This window comes from Emys orbicularis, chromosome 1 (assembly GCF_028017835.1).
Source record: "Emys orbicularis isolate rEmyOrb1 chromosome 1, rEmyOrb1.hap1, whole genome shotgun sequence".
NCBI classification, from domain to species: Eukaryota; Metazoa; Chordata; order Testudines; family Emydidae; genus Emys; species Emys orbicularis.
In genome coordinates, this window is record NC_088683.1 from 64,250,838 (window position 1) to 64,268,747 (window position 17,910).

A 17,910-nucleotide genomic window follows, 5' to 3' on the forward strand; every position below is an offset into this window, starting at 1 on the left:
TTACAGTAAGAACATTATGTCAAAGTGCTATGTAGGATGGGTGCCATCTTGATGACTGTAAACTGCATGTCCAGACAGGTTATGGATTTTATATCCATTTCAATTAATAGAAATAAACTACAGCAATCCAACCATCCTTAAATTGGAGACTTCATTGCTAACCCTCCCCCCCCCCCCCAATATTTATAAATTACAGCTTGGTGCTTTAATTCAGTCATAATGTTAACATTATTTGGCTATTGAATTTCAAACACTAAGAAAAGAGTATATTTCTGAGAAACAGTTAATTATTACATTTTTGATTGATATTTTCAGTATTAATGCAGTGGTACATCAAAAACACCAGTGATGATAAACATGGTCATAACTATGGATTAAAAATCAATTTCTCTCTCTCTCTCTCTCAGATGGTGACTCTCAGTCTCTCAAGGAGCATCTCATTGATGAGCTGGACTACATCCTTTTGCCAACTGAAGGCTGGAATAAACTAGTTAGCTGGTACACACTGATGGAAGGTCAGGAGCCAATAGCACGCAAGGTACGCTCTTGTGAAACTAAGATTATCCTAAATGTAGTCCTGCAGACGCTAGTGGCCCTATTGAAATCAATTGGAGTTCTGCATATTGGGAGCTCACAAAGTCTTGTCCATGATGAATACGTCAACTTAGTATTGTTTTAGTTAATACAGTCGCTTTTTAAATCAGATTTTAGGAATTGGCTCAATTTTTAAAAAAATGAAAAAATTTAACAAAGCTGAAGGATGGGTGATTTTTTTTCATTGAACTGAATCCTGTTATTTTTCAAGAAAACCTTAAACTTTAGAGGCTGTTGAATCTCATTAGTGCAAATAATCTTGTAAGATAGTGCTGAAAAATCTAAATTTTATTAGCTATGATGTAGTTTTCACAATTGTAATATAAAAAATCAGACAAGGTCAGCTTTTTATAATTGTGAATTATGAAGTGTGAATCCAATGTTAATGGCTGTTCCAGACCTAATAAAGTTGGCACCAGTAGATCACATAATGGTTCCTCATATGTGATAAATAAACTCATAATCTCTTCTATTCAGCAAATTGTTTTTAATGGTGTCCCAGTTTTTAGCACCAAAGCACTGTTCTGCTGCCAAAAGTGAGGCCTTTGGTCCAGCTGAACTTCTGAGCACATTAGTCAGGATATGCACACCCTGCCTCCAGGCCCTGACATATCTGGGGACTGCTTGAGAGCTCATTCCTTAGGCACAGTCTGCCCAGAAAGCCTTGGCACAAACCACTCTTGTATGTACTCGTACAGTATTGCTTTTCTCCCCATTTTATATAAAAGATAGCTAAGGTGTGGTCCCTTCTAATTTGGAGATTGCATTTGGATTTTCAGGACAGTGATTTCAGGCATCCTATTCTGGACCAGTTACTGAAGGTATATTAATATATTTATGCTACTGCGACCGTTTCCAAGTTGGCCAATATGAAATATCTTCAATTTATGGTAGTCACTGGTTATAATTGTAGTCTTGTTTCTGATAGTCTTCTATGGTTAAGGCTTTGACTTTTGGCACAGCAGGCCCTCACCGTGACTTCAGTGACCTTGAACACAGAATTTACCAGTCTATAATGCTGACAGCTCACCTTTCATGGGCAAGTGCCAGCTGGATCTGTAGAAGAAGGCTCACGCCTTCATGGACTCCTCTCTCTTTCGTGAGAGGCATGGAGCTCAAGAAATTAAAATTGTAGTATGTAATGGACTCAACATTTATTTATCATTACATGCTGCCTTGCCTATTATTTTGTTTTTATTTTATTTTTAAAGAAACATCCCTTGAACTTTAGTTTGTAAGAGTAAGAATACATCAGGATGGTTATTTTCAAAGACAATTATTTACCCATAATTATTAGTGTCTGAACATATACATTTCAGCAGATGAACAGTTTCTCTCCCTCCTCCCCACTTCGGTAAAGGTTCTGTAATTTTGCATTGTTAATTCTCTCCTCCCCCCCGCCCTTTTTTTTTTTTCACCAGTGACTATTATGGGGCTGCTTAGAAGGGACTGACCAATAGAGTACCAGGGATAACATAAATGTCGAAGTAGAATAGCACAACTGCACTCTTCCGGGACTGTTAGGTTAGAGTTGCTCAAAGAGAGATTTTGCCAAGATTCTCTCAAATATGTAGACCCATTAGTGGGAATCAGATGAAATGTATCTTCATGCAACAATTACAGATAAAGAGAGAAAATGTATCTTCATCATTCCCCTCCCTCCCCCCCCCCCCCATTTGTTCATTGATTTCTCTGTCCTGTTTCCTCTTTAATCTTTCTGTAAGGGGTGGGGGTGCTTTTTCTTTGATGGCTGGGGAGCAGCCTCCCAATTTGACTATTTACTTTTTCTTTTTATCCCGTATGCTTTGCAGCCGTGTTCTTCACTGCTGTGAAACTTTTTGAAGCGGTGTATTCAAATTTAGATTATTATAGCAATATACGAGGTTCTTGATGTTGCCTAGTGTGGCTCTTTTGGATAAAACAGCAGAGCACTGTCAATGCTATGCTCGTTGCCTTAATCTGAGGGTAAGCCGCACCAAAGCAAATCACAGTCTATATCACTGAAGCCCTTGCATAGATATAAAAACCCCAGTGTAGATAAGATTTTAAACTTGTGTTAAGATGCATTGTAGTTAAATGTGACAGCAGTTGGTAGTCATTACAGCTCAAGGCTAATTGTTAAACACTGGGTGAATAGTTCATTGATGCATATTTTTCCTGTAGTGCTTGCTCTTAAGCAGGTTTGGTACAGCAGATCCCTCCTAGCGATTATTTGGTGCCTTCTTTTTTACCGTATTTGTCTGATGTATCATATATCAGGCTGATGGCTATTTTCAGAACAGTCTACATGACTAAGTACTGCAGTTACACTTTGAAGGATCAAAAGGAAATATATTTAAGAGGTGACCATGAATATTTTTTCTGGATTTTACTTTGATTAATTTGCATGTTTCCCTAGCTGCTTTACTGTTTGATAGTGTATATTGCAAAGTAAACATGTAAAGAACAAATTTTAAAGTAACTTGCATGGAAGAAGCCAAAAACTAATATATCCACTACCAGAGCATAGATGAATGACTTGGCTGGCAGTTCTTGCTTATGTACAATATTTGTTTAAAAAGTCTGTGTTATGTAATATCCAGAATTGTTAATATATTGTTATAGTAGTTCTTAAAGTTTTATTGGTAGTATAAAAGGGAATTTTTAACTGTATGTCATGGTTTAATATATGGAACTAGTAAAAAATTGTTTTTTAATATTTCAAGGAACTAACTCAGACTAAACAGATTTTAAAACTGAAAAAATTCCAATTTTATTCATGTACATTTTGATTATATGCACGCTTGTATCATAGGTAAATAGATAATGTTTAGTATTAACATATGTACATATACAATTCACAGAAAAAGAAATAGTTGTCAGAAAATTCAACTTTTTCAAGTACTGAATGTTTTCTAAAAATGTTATACGAGCATTTTATTTTTGATATTTGGCATTTATAACTGGCTTAATATAATTTGTACCTTTTATGTTCACTGAGTTTTTATTAGTTTCCTAAAGAGGTTTCTAAAAACAAGTACATGTAAGTATGTGTATCTAAATATATTTAGATTCATAGCAGACACTGATCTGTTGTTTTTGGGGTTTTTTCAGGTGGTTGAACAGGGTATGTTTGTAAAGCACTGCAAAGTAGAAGTATATCTAACAGAATTAAAGCTGTGTGAAAATGGAAACATGAACAATGTTGTGACACGAAGATTTAGTAAAGCTGATACGATAGGTATGCACAATTTTCCATATTCTATAACTGTAAATAGCTGCATTTAATGGTATTTGAGAGTATGGCTTAGATTCTGAGTTTTAGATATGTTTCTTCTACAAATTTCACAAGGATGAAAAAATAGATGAACTATAAGTATAATAGCAGTTCATTTTTTGCAAATTGTAACAAGATCAGGTTTGTTTGAGTCAAAAGTAGAATCTGATCACTCATCAAATGCTGTTTTTAACTATAATACAAATAGCTTTTACTTTTAAAAATGAAATTTGGCATTTTGCTAAATAAGATAAATAAGCAACTGAAGTAACTATGGAAACATTTTTATTTTTTGTCTTTATTGGATGCTACAGTGCTGCTGCTTGATAATTTTCAGTGTGTAAAAATTATATAATGATACAGCACATTTATTTGTTTTGGCCCAGGCCTTGATGATGAATAGTGTCATGGTGATGGGAGGGATAGATACACCAGCATGAGAATGTATTGATTATTTTTTAAACATTATTGGCTAAAGGTGATTTCAAAGGGGGAAAATTATGCCCATTTTTCTTCTTTGATATATAAAGGAAGGCTGACTTTTTTTATGGTGACAAGGTGGGTGAGGTGATATCTTTTATTGGACCAACTTTAGAGAAACAAGCTTTTGAGCTCATACAGTGTTCTTCTGTATATCTGGGAAACTATCTCGGAGTGTCACAGCCCAATAAAAGGTGGAACAGATTGTTTATAATGTGTAGCTAACACACATTTCAAGAGACTGTTCAAGGTGAAGTGACCTTTAATGCTCCTCCAGTCATAGGGAGGAAAGGAAGGGGAGGGAAAGCTGTGAGGGGTTGTTAGAAGGTGACAAATTGTTGTAATGAGCCATAAATCCAGTTTCTCTATTAAGTCCATGATTTTTAGTGTCTAGCAAAGTTATGAATTCATGTTCCCAGGCCCATCTTTTTAAAGTGTTGTGCCTGTTTTCTTTGAGGATAAGGACTGATAGGTGAGATATAGAGTGAGTGATTTGTGAAAAATGTTCACCCACAGGTCATGTGGTAACTTCTTTATGGTAATATAAAGCCTATATCTGGTCTTGTCTACCTTAATATTGCAGAGGGACACCTACAAACAGCTGTAGGTCACGTTTTTAACATCTGTGAAACCAATTTTTGATCAATTTTATTGCTGGCTTTCATCAAAAAAATACAATTAGACTGCATGAAAGCATGTTAATTGCTTCAGTCTTATTTATGTCTGTATAACACTTTTAAATCATCTTATGTAGTTCTTCAAATGATTCTCCATGTAGATTCCACTCATGGTACATGTGCATCCCTTGTACATGGAATCTGATTCTTTTGGACAGCTGTGTCTATTGGGATCATGCCTGCTCCTCAGACGTCTTCATCCATGCGCACACACAAGGGCTCATGCATCCCTCAGTTCCTTCTTACCACCTGTGGTGCTCTAAACTGTCCACCCACTTCTTTGCTCACTGTGCTAGTATGTTTTACTCTTGCTACTTAGTTAGTTCCCTGCTGTTGGCTGTGTGTGTAATATATATATATATATATATACACAAACACACACACTATCTATATCTATCCGTATATACACACACTATATGTATTTCTAGTTAGATTTTAGTCTTTAGGCTAGACAACCCCTGCATAATGGCTCTAGCAGTGTGACAGAGAAAAAATCCCTGAGGTTCAAAACTGCCCTGGTGGAAAGTATTAGTGCTACTTAATGATGGGCATGCCTGGTGCTTGTTTTGCCTAGGAGAAAGATACATTTCAAAGCAACGTTCCATATATTGCTTCCCCTCCTAAGAACTGAGAAATCTAGAGCAGTGGCTCTCAATCTTTCCAGACTACTGTGCCCCTTTCAAGAGTCTAATTTGTCTTGTGTACCCCCCAAGTTTCACCTCACTTAAAAACTTACAAAACCAGACATAAAAATACAAAAGTGTCACAGCACACTATTACTGAAAAATTGCTTACTTTCTCATTTTTACAATATAATTATACAATAAATCAATTGGAATATAAATATTGTACTTACATTTCAGTGTATAGTATACAGAGCAATGTAAACAAATCATTGTCTATGAAAATTTACTTTGTACTTACTTTGCTAGTGCTTTTTATGTAGCCTGTTGTAAAACTAGGCAAATAGCTAGATGAGTTGATGTACCCCCTGGAAGACCTATGAGTACCCCCAGAGATACAAGTACCCCTGGTTGAGAACCAATGAACTAGAGAAACCGCCTAAAGTTGTTCCTCCTCAAGCACTTAATGCAAACTTCCTCAGACACCAAAACGAAGGATGTTCCTACACCACCGTCCAGGCTACATCAGTTAAGAGGCCCTAGTCATCCACCTCTGCTGCTGACTCTCTCTGACGTGGACAGAAAGGAGCACTGCTCCAAAGACGACACAAGGCATAGGTTGCTTGTCTTAATTTCAACCATCCAAGGGCCAAAAGAGAGAGAGAGAGGCCGCTCAGGTGCCCCAGTCCCAGCTAGTAAGAGAGCATCAGTGGTACTCACTAAAGCTGTGGACTGGGTTTCTCTCAGTATAGATTCTTACGCATCAACTTTGGTAGCGAGTGTTTTGGTACCTGGAGAGTCAGTACCCACCGCTTCCATATTTGTTTCCTTGGACGGTGTTCTTTGGTACACAGGGCATCGGTACCTGCTGTTTCCGAACTCCGTGCATATACAGTACTGAGTGATTTAACTGTGGGTCCAGTGGGACAACTCATGTTGTCTTGAGAGATTGAGCATGGTGATATCTAAGCCCCACCTCTGAGTTATTGGTATGCAGATGAAGGAGATACTTTCAGTACTGATTTCATCCCCTCAGAGGTGGGGCATTCCCAATAAAACAGCGCTCCCTTGGAGGATGTGTACCTCACAGTCCCATCTGGACAGAGTAGTGAGTGACCAACTACTCACCCTTCTTTACCCCCCGAAGCATAATGGGAATCAGGAAGGGTTCTAGAAGGGACAATAGGAAATGACTTGCAGCTTATAAGGAACACATATCTACCAACCCTTGCCCTGCTGAATGCCCTAGTATGCAGCTGTATTCACACAAATCTGCCCCATCTGCCAATCCAGAGTCTCCACACCCTTTCTCCAAAGAGTCAGTACGGACCATTCCAGCCAGATCAACTAGTGCAGCCTGAGATCATGAAAAGATAGGAGGAGGAAAGCAATGAAGAACAATGTCTGCAAAGGGAAGAACAGCTGGTCTCCACTGCAATCTTCTCATCCTCTCCTGATGAGGGAGTAAATCCCTTTACTTCTGCCTCAGTAGATGATTTTATTGCATTCCAGACATCATCAAACACATGGCAGATACACTGGATATGCCACTAGAAGAGGTGCAGGAGAAATCTCGCAAGCTTCTAAATATCCTGCACTCTTCCATTCCTGGCAGGCTTGCCACGCCAATATATCAAAGACTGTGAAAGCCTGCAAAATCAACACCACAATCAATACAGGTACCAATACTGGCCACATCAGAGCAAGCTAACACAGAAGGCAGTATGTTATTTCCAAAGGATCTGAATACTTTTATTTCCCACCCAGAAATGGGATCGCTTGTAGTAATTAATCACTGTCCAGGAAAAGTCAAAACAAGCACCTCCCAAATTCACACCCAGAGAGAAGGATTTGAAGTTCAGCCTCTTCAGGCACAAGGTATATTCATCTGTCAGCCTCCAGATGCACGTGGCTAATTATGAGGCCGTCCTCTCCAAATATAATTATACTTGAATTGGGATAAGTTGTCTCCGATTTTAAATGAGTTACCACAGGAACATTGAGAGGAACTAAGGACTTGTCTACACTGACAATTAACAGCGCTGCAACTTTCTTGCTCGGGGTGTGAAAAAACACCCCCCTGAGTGCAGCAAGTTGCAGCGCTGTAAAGCGCCAGTGTAAACAGTGCCTCAGCACTGGGAGCTACGCCCCTCATTGAGGTGGGTTTTTTAGAGCGCGACCACACAGGGCACGGTAAAGCGCTGCTGCAGCAGTGCTTTAGCATTGCCAGTGTAGACTAGCCCTTAAAGTCATCATGACTGAGGGGCAGTTGATATCCTGTACTTCCCTGCAGTCTGTGCTTGGATATGTCTGACAGTGTGGCATATACTACGGCCACAGAGGTGGCAATGAGAAAGTCTGTCTCGCTTTGCAAGGAAGTCAAAACCACAACTGAAATCCTTTCCTTTGAGAGCAATGAACTTTTAGTTCTAAAACAGATGAGGGTCTCCGTTCACTAAAGTATCTAGGGTGGCTCTTCATTCATTGGGTCTGTACATTCCAGCCTCAAGAAGGAAACAAGCAAGGTGACAAACTTTCTTTAGGCAGTTTCCCTTCTCTGATGATGACTTCAGCATCTTCCTCACATGCTGCACATCTGGGCCTTCAACTACACAGCATGTGTGACATCAGTGTCAAGAGCTGGCAGAACCTCTTGAGGATTTTTTCTCTTTATTCTTTGCCTCAACCCCTTTGGCAACTGCTTTTTTTATTTTTGAGAAGCCTGGATTGTGATCACTGTGGACCAGTGAGTCCTGGAGATTGTAAACAAGAGGTAATCTATTCAGTTCCAGTCTCTTCCTACTCCTTACGTTTTTCCCTGTTCCTTTTCAGGAAATACTCTTAAAACAAGAAGTGGACTCCCTTCTGTGACTTGGAGCAGTGGAGGAGGACTCCTCAGTGTGCAGGGGATTTTATTCCCATTATTTTCTCTTACCAAAGAAGAAAAGGGTTGGCATCCCATTCTGGACCTTTTTCTCAACAAATCAGTCTGTCTCAATTTCAGGATGGTGACTCAGACCTCCATAATTCTTTTGTTAGATCCTCAAGACTGGTTCGCAGATCTCGACCTGCACAATGCCTGCTTTCACATATCCATTCATCTGGCTAACCATACATAGCTCCGATTCCTAATAGGAATATCTCACTACCAGTATGGGGTCCTGTCTTTTAGTCTTGACACAACCCTAAGATTATTCACCAAGTGCTTGGCAGGTGTGGCAGCTCATCGAAGGAGACAAGAAATCCAAGGTTACCCATATCTAAACAATTGGCTGATCCAAGAAAAATCACTGCAAAAGGTGACTGACTCAATTCAAATACCTTTAAAGCACTTCTCCACTCTGGGCCTCAAAGTTGTCAGAGAAAAATCAGCACTTATACTTACTCAGAATCAAAACATAGTGTTCATTGGAGCTACATTAGATTCCAGATCAGCAAAGTTTACCTTCTACAAGAAAGATTCCAAACAATAGTGAACCTCCTCAACCAACGTCAGGCTTACCTAAGGACATAAGTGAGAATATACCTCAGACTCTTGGGACCCATGGCCGTATGCGCCTACATGATGCAGTTTGCCAGACTTCACCTATACTTCATGCAAGGATGGATGAAATCAGTGCATCTATCCAGCAGACTCTGCATAGACATATGATCGTCACAGTCCTGCAAGAACTGCTTTCATTAAACTGGTGGAAATGCACTCTTCAAGTATGCAACATTTGACCCTTCTCTGCACCTCTACCTACCAAGACTCTGGTGACACACCTCCACTCTGGAGTAATGAGCTCATCTAGATCATCTTCAGACTTGGGCCGGTGGTCCCTTCACAAAGCTTATCTACATATAAACATTGCAGAGCTCAGAGCCGTTGTCTAGCATGCAAAGTGTTTCTGCCTCTACTCCAGGGATACACAATCCAGATCCTGATTAACAAACATTGTGTCAGCAGACGGGGAGGAGCCAAGTCATCTTTGCTATGTCAAGAAGCTATTTGACTTTGGAGTTGGTGTATGTGTTACTAGGCCCCACCACTGGCCCTGCATCTGCCAGGCATTCAGAACTCTCTAGCAGATCCCTCAGCAGACAGTTTTCAGACACCCACGAGTGGCCTGTCAAGAATACAGTGTTAGACTTTTGCAAGTGGGGCTATCCATCGATGGACCTATTTGCCACAGACTAGAACAAGAAATGCCAAGCGTTCTGCTCCAGAGGATGCTCCAGTCTGGGCTTTCTGTCAGATGTCTTTCTTATCCACCGGACATGTAGACTGATCCCTATGATACTGAGGGTCCCGAGACAAGAGGCAGAGTAGATAATCATGGTAGCCTTCCCTTGGGCAAGGTAGTTTTAATGTTTGAATCTGTTCAACCTCAGCCCAGCCCCGATCAAGTCACCTCCCCTGTTCAACATAGCATCATAGAACAACCGAGATCCTACACCTAGACCCAGTTTTGTTACATTGACAGCCTGGATGCTGGTTGGATTTTCTATCAGTTCCGTAAAGGTCCATCCATCAACAATATCTGCACATCACTCTACTATCCAGGGCTACACTGTATTTTTCTCACAGTACAGTGTCTAGATTCCTTAAGAGCCTTATACTTATTTTTCTTCTACTTCAGGAGCTCTCTGCCTCCGGAACCCCTTAGTACAGTATTAACAGGGTAGATGGGTCGCCCCCTTTGAGCTCTTAGCAACCTCTTTCCTTTACTACCTATTGATGAAGACTGCCTTTTAGTAACCATTACATCATCTCACAGGAAAGGGGAGATTCAGGCCCTCGTGGCAGGTCCCCCTTAACTGTATCCTTCTGGAACAATGTATACTCTCCGGCCTCATCTCAAGTTCCTGCCCAAAGTGGTTCAGAGTTCCATATGAACCAAATCATTCACCTCTGTCTTTTTCCCCAGCCTCACTCAACCCCAGAGGAAGCAAAATTTCACACGCTTGATGTAATAATGCCATTACCATGCTTTCTTAACAGACACAGTCATTCAGGACCACACCTAGGCTATTTGTGGCCTTTGCTGAAAATGTTAAGCATCAGGAAATATCCTCAGATTATCAAAATGGGTTTTTTGCTGTACAAGAACATGCTATGAGTTAGCCAAGTTAGATCCACCTAACCACATTAGAGCTCATACCACTAGTGCTCAGGCAATCTCTGCTGCCTGTTTGAAAAATGCCCCTATTTCAGGATCTGGTAGATCAGTTATATGGAGCTCAGCCCATATGTTTACAAGAACCCTACTTCTTGGTAGAGGCTTCCGGATTGGATGCTTGTTTTGGGAGCGCTGTCCTGCACTTGTTGTTAAGTAGGACTCCTAGTACCATCTTCCAATCAAAAGCATAACTACATGTTAATCACCAAGAGTGGAATCCATGTGGATAGGCACTTGAAGAAGAAAGGTTACTTACCTTAAAGTAATTCGGGTTCTTTGAGATGAGTTGTCCATATGGATTCCATGACCACGGCCCTTCCACACTATTATGAGATCCTACTTCTGCGAATCTGTATTGGCAAAGGAACTGAAGGATGGTTGGGCCAGCTCTATCCCTTTATGCCCTCAGATAGGAGTGGGGGTGCAAGGATATGTAAGGTTCATGTGCATGGGGTGCATACCCATCAAGAGTGGAATGCATGTGAACTGCACACCTTGAACCACGCTTACTGTAAAGTGCCGTATATACTCGATCATAAGCCGGTTTGTTTATAAGCCGACCCCCCCCCCCCCCCAAGATTGATAAATAAAAATAGAAATTTTTTATAACCCGTTCATAAGCCCACCCTATAATTCAGGGGTCAGCTAACTTTGGCTCCTGGGCCATCAGGATAAGCCGCTGGTGGGCCGAGATGGTTTGTTTACCTCGAGCATCCGCAGGCATGGAGGTAAACCTAAGTAAACAAAGTGTCCCGGTGCACCAGCTGCTAACCCTGACGGGCCGGGACAGCAACTGGTGGGGAAATTTTTGGGGGGGAGAAGCTGGGAGTCAGGGGAGTAACCCCTTTGACCACCCCCCACATGACCCCACCCCTAGTCTGGGACCCCCACACTCTCCCCATCCCATCCCTTCCCACCTTATCTGGGGAGGGCCAGGGGAGGATGTTTCTGGCAGGCTGGGCAGGGCGGCCGCAGCCTGCTCGGGCAGGGCGGCCGCAACCTGCTCCGGCGGGCCAGGCTGGGCGGTGCAGGGCGGCCGCAGAAGCAGAGAGACTCTGGCCCCGCCTCTTCCCTTCTGGCTGTGCTGCCTCTCCTTGCTCCCTCTGTTGGGAGGAGGGACTGTCCCCCACCTCTCCCTCTCCATACACGTTCCTAAGCCGACCCCCTTCTCTGGTGCTTCCCTTTTTTACTAAAAAAAATTTGGCTTGAACGAGTATATATGGTAACTTCTTTATTCTGTTTTTAGATTAAACAAATTTTAGTAATTGGTTTAAAAGAAAACATTTTTTGCTCAATATTATTCAAAATTCATAGGATACAAATTCACTTTAAATAAAAATGAATACAGAAAAGTCTGTTAATCAAGCTAATTGTGCACGTATACTTGTTGAAGTGCCCCAGTTACACTGTCATGGAACACTAGTATTGCAGTGGTCAGGCAAGATACACTTTTCCCATGAACATAGGTATGCATACCTATTGTGCTGCCATAAGAGACCATTGTGACTTGCTATCTCATAATAGCTCACCTGGAGAGGCTGGAATAGGAAATATAAATATGGTGCTGTCACTAAGGAATAGCTTTGCAGTGCCCATAATACTGGCAGATACCGCATTAGATGCATAAAATAATGAAAATACTCTTTGTGAAAGACTCCCTCAATTAATGGGTCAGTCTCTAATTAGAAAAGACTGTTACGATAAAAAGTTTGAATATCTTAAAGATTTCTGACTAAATTGGGTCCTCCATTTTAAATTGGTTGATAATTAAATGGATCCAGAGTGTGCATATGTTTAAGAGCAAAGTTCTACGTTTAATTTTAAGTAATTATGGAAATAAAGTTAATGCAACAAATATTCAGGAACTTGATAAATAAACTTAGTGTCCTGTTATAATAAACATAGGGTGACCATATTTCCCTATACTGAAACAGGACACCTGGTAAAACTACTCATATTCAAGCAAGTTCAACAGCAATCAGTCAGAACTATGCAGTACAAACGTTCAAATTAACATAGTTGACTGAGCCCCTGTTAAAAAGAAAAACTGCGTAGATAGATTCTTTTTATTTACCTTCTTATCTTTAAGGCTTAGGGTTCACATGGGGAGAGGTGACACACACACTGCGGTATACCTTTCTGACACGTGGGTGACACACTGACCCGACGCTCCCTGTCCGGCACTCTTCACCCTCCGTGCCTGGCTGGGCCCCCAGGGCCTAACTCTCTTGGTACCAGGTGCCGCATCTTCCCAAGGCAACACATGGGGGAGGGCACGCAGGGTCACATGCCCCCTTCTCCCCCCCCCCAGGAATTTCTGCCAGGGTTCACACCAGAACATGGCCAGCAGCAACTTTTTGGCACTGTGCGGGAGGGAAGGGCCGGGAGCTGCTTCCAGCCATGCCAGGGGATGGCCTGGCTCTCCCTCTGTGCCCTCCCTCCCACCACCCCACCCCGGCTTCCCTATGGCTGGAAGCAGCTTGTCCCTTCCTGCCTGCACAGTGTAGAAAGGCAGCTAACATCTCCAGGCTGCTGCTGGCCACCAATGTAACCCAGCTTCCCCATCCCCCATCTACAGCGCGAGCAGGAAGGTGTTAAACCCTAAGGATGTGCATTGTGCACCAGGGCCCAGAGAACCTGATTGCAGGGGCTTCAGTGAACCCAGCAGGAGAGGTGGCTCAGCAGTGGGAGTAGCCCCGTGCTCCCTAGGAGCAGGACCCAGGTCAGGGAGGCAGGCGGGGGCAGGCAAAGAGGGTGCTAAGCCCTTGCCAGGGGGCCTGCTGTGGCGCCTGCAGTGTAGGGGTGTGAGCAGGCTCAAAATCACTCCCCCCACTACCCCCCCGCCACTCTAGAGCTTAGGTGAGGGGCGGAGAGGCTTCCCTGTGCCAGTGCTGTGCGGGGCTATGGCATATGCAGGGCTTGGCTCCTCCTGGCCAGTGCCCCAGAAAAAGTAGGGACACCTGCAGGAGGGCTTAATACAGGACTGTCCCTTTAAAAACGGGACATCTGGTCACCTTAAATAAACAGATTCTATAAACCAGGACCTCAGAACTGTTAGATAATGTGAATAGCCTAATTTAACTTTTACTTTCATGCTAAAAATATGTTAATCACCATACAAGGAGTTTGTATGAAAGAGGTACAGTCCAAACCCTGGTGGAATGAAGTAGTCAATAAATAAGGTTGTTTCAACATGAAAAATATAGAAGCTGATTCATATAATGTAAACTAGCTGATATGTATGCTACATAAAACTAAAAGCATATGTATTTAGGAAAACTGACTTTTGCTCACTCCTGATACTGATGTCTGAAGGCTTGAAATATAAGCAGTTATTACTATAAATGAATTATGTTGAGCCTACCTTTTATTGTTAAACATATCTCTTAATTTTTGTGTTTTTTTTTTTTTAATTGGTGCTGCTAAGTTGCCAACATCGTAAATCACCCTTTTTAGAGCAAAACACCACAATCAGCAATGGGTTCAGAAATACTACTTGAATTTGAAAATATTATTCATAGTAGCAAATACTCCTTGACTTCAGAAATTTGACTGCTGCATAGAGCAAAAGAAATTGAAGAATGTTTGTTAGTAAATAATAATAAACCATTCTTCAGTTTTTAAAAAAGTATATGTATTGCGCTCAAATTACTGTAACAATGTATTTTTTGGAAGTAGAAATAGGAGCTGATAAGCCCTTGTACTTTCTAAAATGCTACGGCTTCCTCTTACTGTCCACACTCAGCATTTACATGTACATCATTCATAGAAATTACTCTTCACTTGTTTTCTGGTAGTGTGCATATTAGATAAGTTTTATGTATATATTGGAGGGAATTATAAGAAGATAGTGATAGCAAAATCAGCAGCAGTTGCTTGGGCCTTGCAGTCACTCCTCCTTTTAATGTCCCTTCTGGAAGTAGAAAGTAGGAGCTGATAAGCCCTTGTACTTTCTAAAATGCTACGGCTTCCTCTTACTGTCCACACTCAGCATATACATGTACATCATTCATAGAAATTACTCTTCACTTGTTTTCTGGTAGTGTGCATATTAGATAAGTTTTATGTATATATTGGAGGGAATTATAAGAAGATAGTGATAGCAAAATCAGCAGCAGTTGCTTGGGCCTTGCAGTCACTCCTCCTTTTAATGTCCCTTCTCCCCCATATCCACTCCACTCTCTTCCAGTGAGTAGATGGCTTCTTAGATGCTGCTGCACTCATCGTCTCATCAGTCAACCAGCACCTGACTACATTTGAAGTGCTTCTCTAGAGCATAATGTAGTGAAGGGAAAGTCAAGGAGGGACTGAACTGGCCCCTCTTGGCAGGACCCTGGGATGTAGCAGCAGCCTCCCACCCCTGCACCATATACACTCTTGTCTGTTCAGCTGTTCCCACTGTATCCTCAATAATATGTGTGCGATTATAATGAGATTTGATACTTCTAATTTAATGTTTCTCCTCTCAATCCAGATACAATTGAAAAAGAGATAAGAAAAATCTTCAATATTCCAAATGAAAAAGAGACCAGATTGTGGAACAAATACATGAGTAATACATTTGAACCACTGAATAAACCAGACAGTACCATACAGGATGCTGGTTTATACCAGGGACAGGTATTGTATACTACAATTTTGGTTTTCCTACGTATACATTTTTTCTTAAATTTAATAAATTTCCCCATTGAAAACTTGGATTGCTGACAGTTATTCCTGTGATCAATAGATCTTCCCCTTTTTTAAAGGTAGTGATATTTGCCTTCTTCCCTCCCCACACACACAGAATTCATGTTCAAAATATAGTGCTTGACTAATTAAATCACCAGATTTTTTTAAAAATCCCCTAGTATGTGGGGGTTCTGCAGAAATTAAGCTCTTTCTTTAAATAAGTGTTTTTAACTCTTATGGAGAGATGACTTTCCAGTTGTGAACTAAATGTAATCTGATGCAGTGCTGTCAACTTGAAGCAGCAAACACAGCCTGAAATACATTAGAAGTTCCTAAGGTCCAAATCTTGGTCCCAGCATGCAACCTTAGGTCTGGAGAGCACCTCAGATGCTAGTAGGGGGAATGAACCCTACTATCTCTAGTTCTGGTGTACACTCTTCAAAAAGAATGTTGGAAAAATTGGAAATGATTTAGAAAAGAGCTGCAAGTATGATTCAAGCGTGGAAAATCTATTTTACAGTGAGAGACTTAAAATCAGTGTATTTAGTTTAACAATGAGAAGATTAAAAGGTGACTGGATCATGAACTAAAGTACCTACATGGGGATATTTCTGACTGTAGAAGCCTCTTTAATCTTGTACACAAGTTTTATAACAAGTTCAAATGGCTGGAAGTTAAAGATGTACAAATTTGGGTCAGAAATAAGGCGCATATTTTTATATGCGAGAGTAACTAATCGTTGAAACAACTCCACAAGGAATGTGGTGCATTCTCCATCACTTGACGTCTTAAATCAAGATTGTACATATTTCTAAAAGAGATTCTGTAGCTCAGTTAGAAATGTTATGGGCTTGATGTAGGAATTACTGAATTAAATTTTATAGGGGCTCATGATCATAATGATCCCTTCTGTCCTTAAAACCCTTGAATCTACCTCAGGCTATTTAGCAATAGTGCAGCTTTGTAGCTGCTACTCTAGCTTCAGGGTTTAAGTAGCTTTCACCACTCTTAAAATGTGGCTCTTAAAATATGGCTGGTGAATCCAAATAGCAGCTGATTGTTTGTTGTTGTCTTGCTCCCTCTTCCAACTTCCTGCTTCCCAGAAGCACTCTGTGTACCTATCAGAGTTGAGTTTCATTGTGTGAAGGGGAGCCATATATGAACTTGTACAATTCATGCGTCTTTCCCAATTCAGCATAGACACATTGAACCACACTGGTTCCAGCTACAGGACTTCCCTCTGCAGTCACAAAGGATTCACCTTTGAGGTGTGAGCTGCAAGCTGCCTCTCTTTATTTCAGTAGGACATTGTCCAAAGTGTCTGGCCTGTTATTCACTAGAAAAAAGAACCATTACTGACATATGGTGCTGTGCACTGTTTAGCTGCAAGTGTAGTTGGATAGTGTTCAGTAGTGGATTTTAACTCTAGTTTCTGAAACTGTGCTAGATGTATCTGCCTATGCTTGCTGCTGAACCATGTTAATCACTGCGTGAACAGTCCCCACATTAACACATTAAATCTTTAGTTTTCCTGTTAAAACTGCTATCTTGGAATTTCTGGGAGATTTTAATTACCCCCTCCCTCTCATCCTAAACTTGTGGAGGGGCTGGGGAGTGAGTAGTTAATATTCTGATTTGATGAATTGGTTCTGAAGGTGAGACATTTTTTATTCCCTTAAAAAAATCAGTTTCCACCTGAACCCTATGTGTATGTCTATACTGCAATGTAAGCCCCAGCGTTACCCGAACTCTAGTTAACTGATCCTGGGTTTGTTAAACTAGGGCTTGAGCATCTCATTTCTAACCCTAGGTTAGCAATTGACATACCCTGGGTCCCAACCTGGAACTACAGCTTCTACATTGCATTATGTGGGCCTGAGTCCAACCACCCATATCTCAGACTTCCTAGTGGCCAAAGTGTGGCCACTCCAGCCCTTTGTTTGTGGTGTACTGGGGGAAAACTTGACTGTCCAGAGGACAAAGAAAGTTGAATTGTGGGATATTTTGGGGGGATTTCCAGAGTAGAAGTCCAGCAGGGATGTGTCTACACTGCAAAGCAATAAGGTTTGAAGCCTAATCTGGGCATGACTCAGGCTCAGACCCACCACCTCCGTGGGTCTGAGCTTTGGATTACCATGATTGGTGTGTAGACGGAAGCTTCAGCCCAAATTCAAACCCTGGGCTTACATTGCAGTATAGATATTCACCCTGTCTCATAGGGTTTTTTTTTTTTTTTTTTTTTCTTACTGCTTTATTTTCGTAGCTTCTGAGAGCTAGTGGTAGAGTAATATTGGCAAAATCCGAAGGTTATCTTATTGAAGCCTTTATCCAAAGAGAAATCTCAGGATTTGCTAGAATGAAGCTAGTCCTCAGAACACTGCCTTATTTTGTTTTTTGGTTCTTCTGTCTTTTCTCCCATTCTTTTCCCCCTCCCCCTGAAAAAAAAA

The 17,910-nt window shown here is 41.2% G+C and overlaps 1 protein-coding gene across 4 annotated transcripts in view; it reads left to right on the forward strand.

Annotated features, from left to right (window-relative positions):
• USP15 (ubiquitin specific peptidase 15) overlaps positions 1-17,910 on the forward strand; it is a 138,654-nt gene that overhangs the window by 46,912 nt on the left and 73,832 nt on the right. For all 4 annotated transcript variants that reach the window (XM_065399947.1, XM_065399954.1, XM_065399961.1 and 1 more), the window contains exons 3-5: positions 408-538; positions 3,688-3,814; positions 15,267-15,412. In XM_065399947.1, coding sequence (XP_065256019.1) covers positions 408-538; positions 3,688-3,814; positions 15,267-15,412 — 404 coding nt within the window. The remainder of the gene's footprint in view (positions 1-407; positions 539-3,687; positions 3,815-15,266; positions 15,413-17,910) is intronic.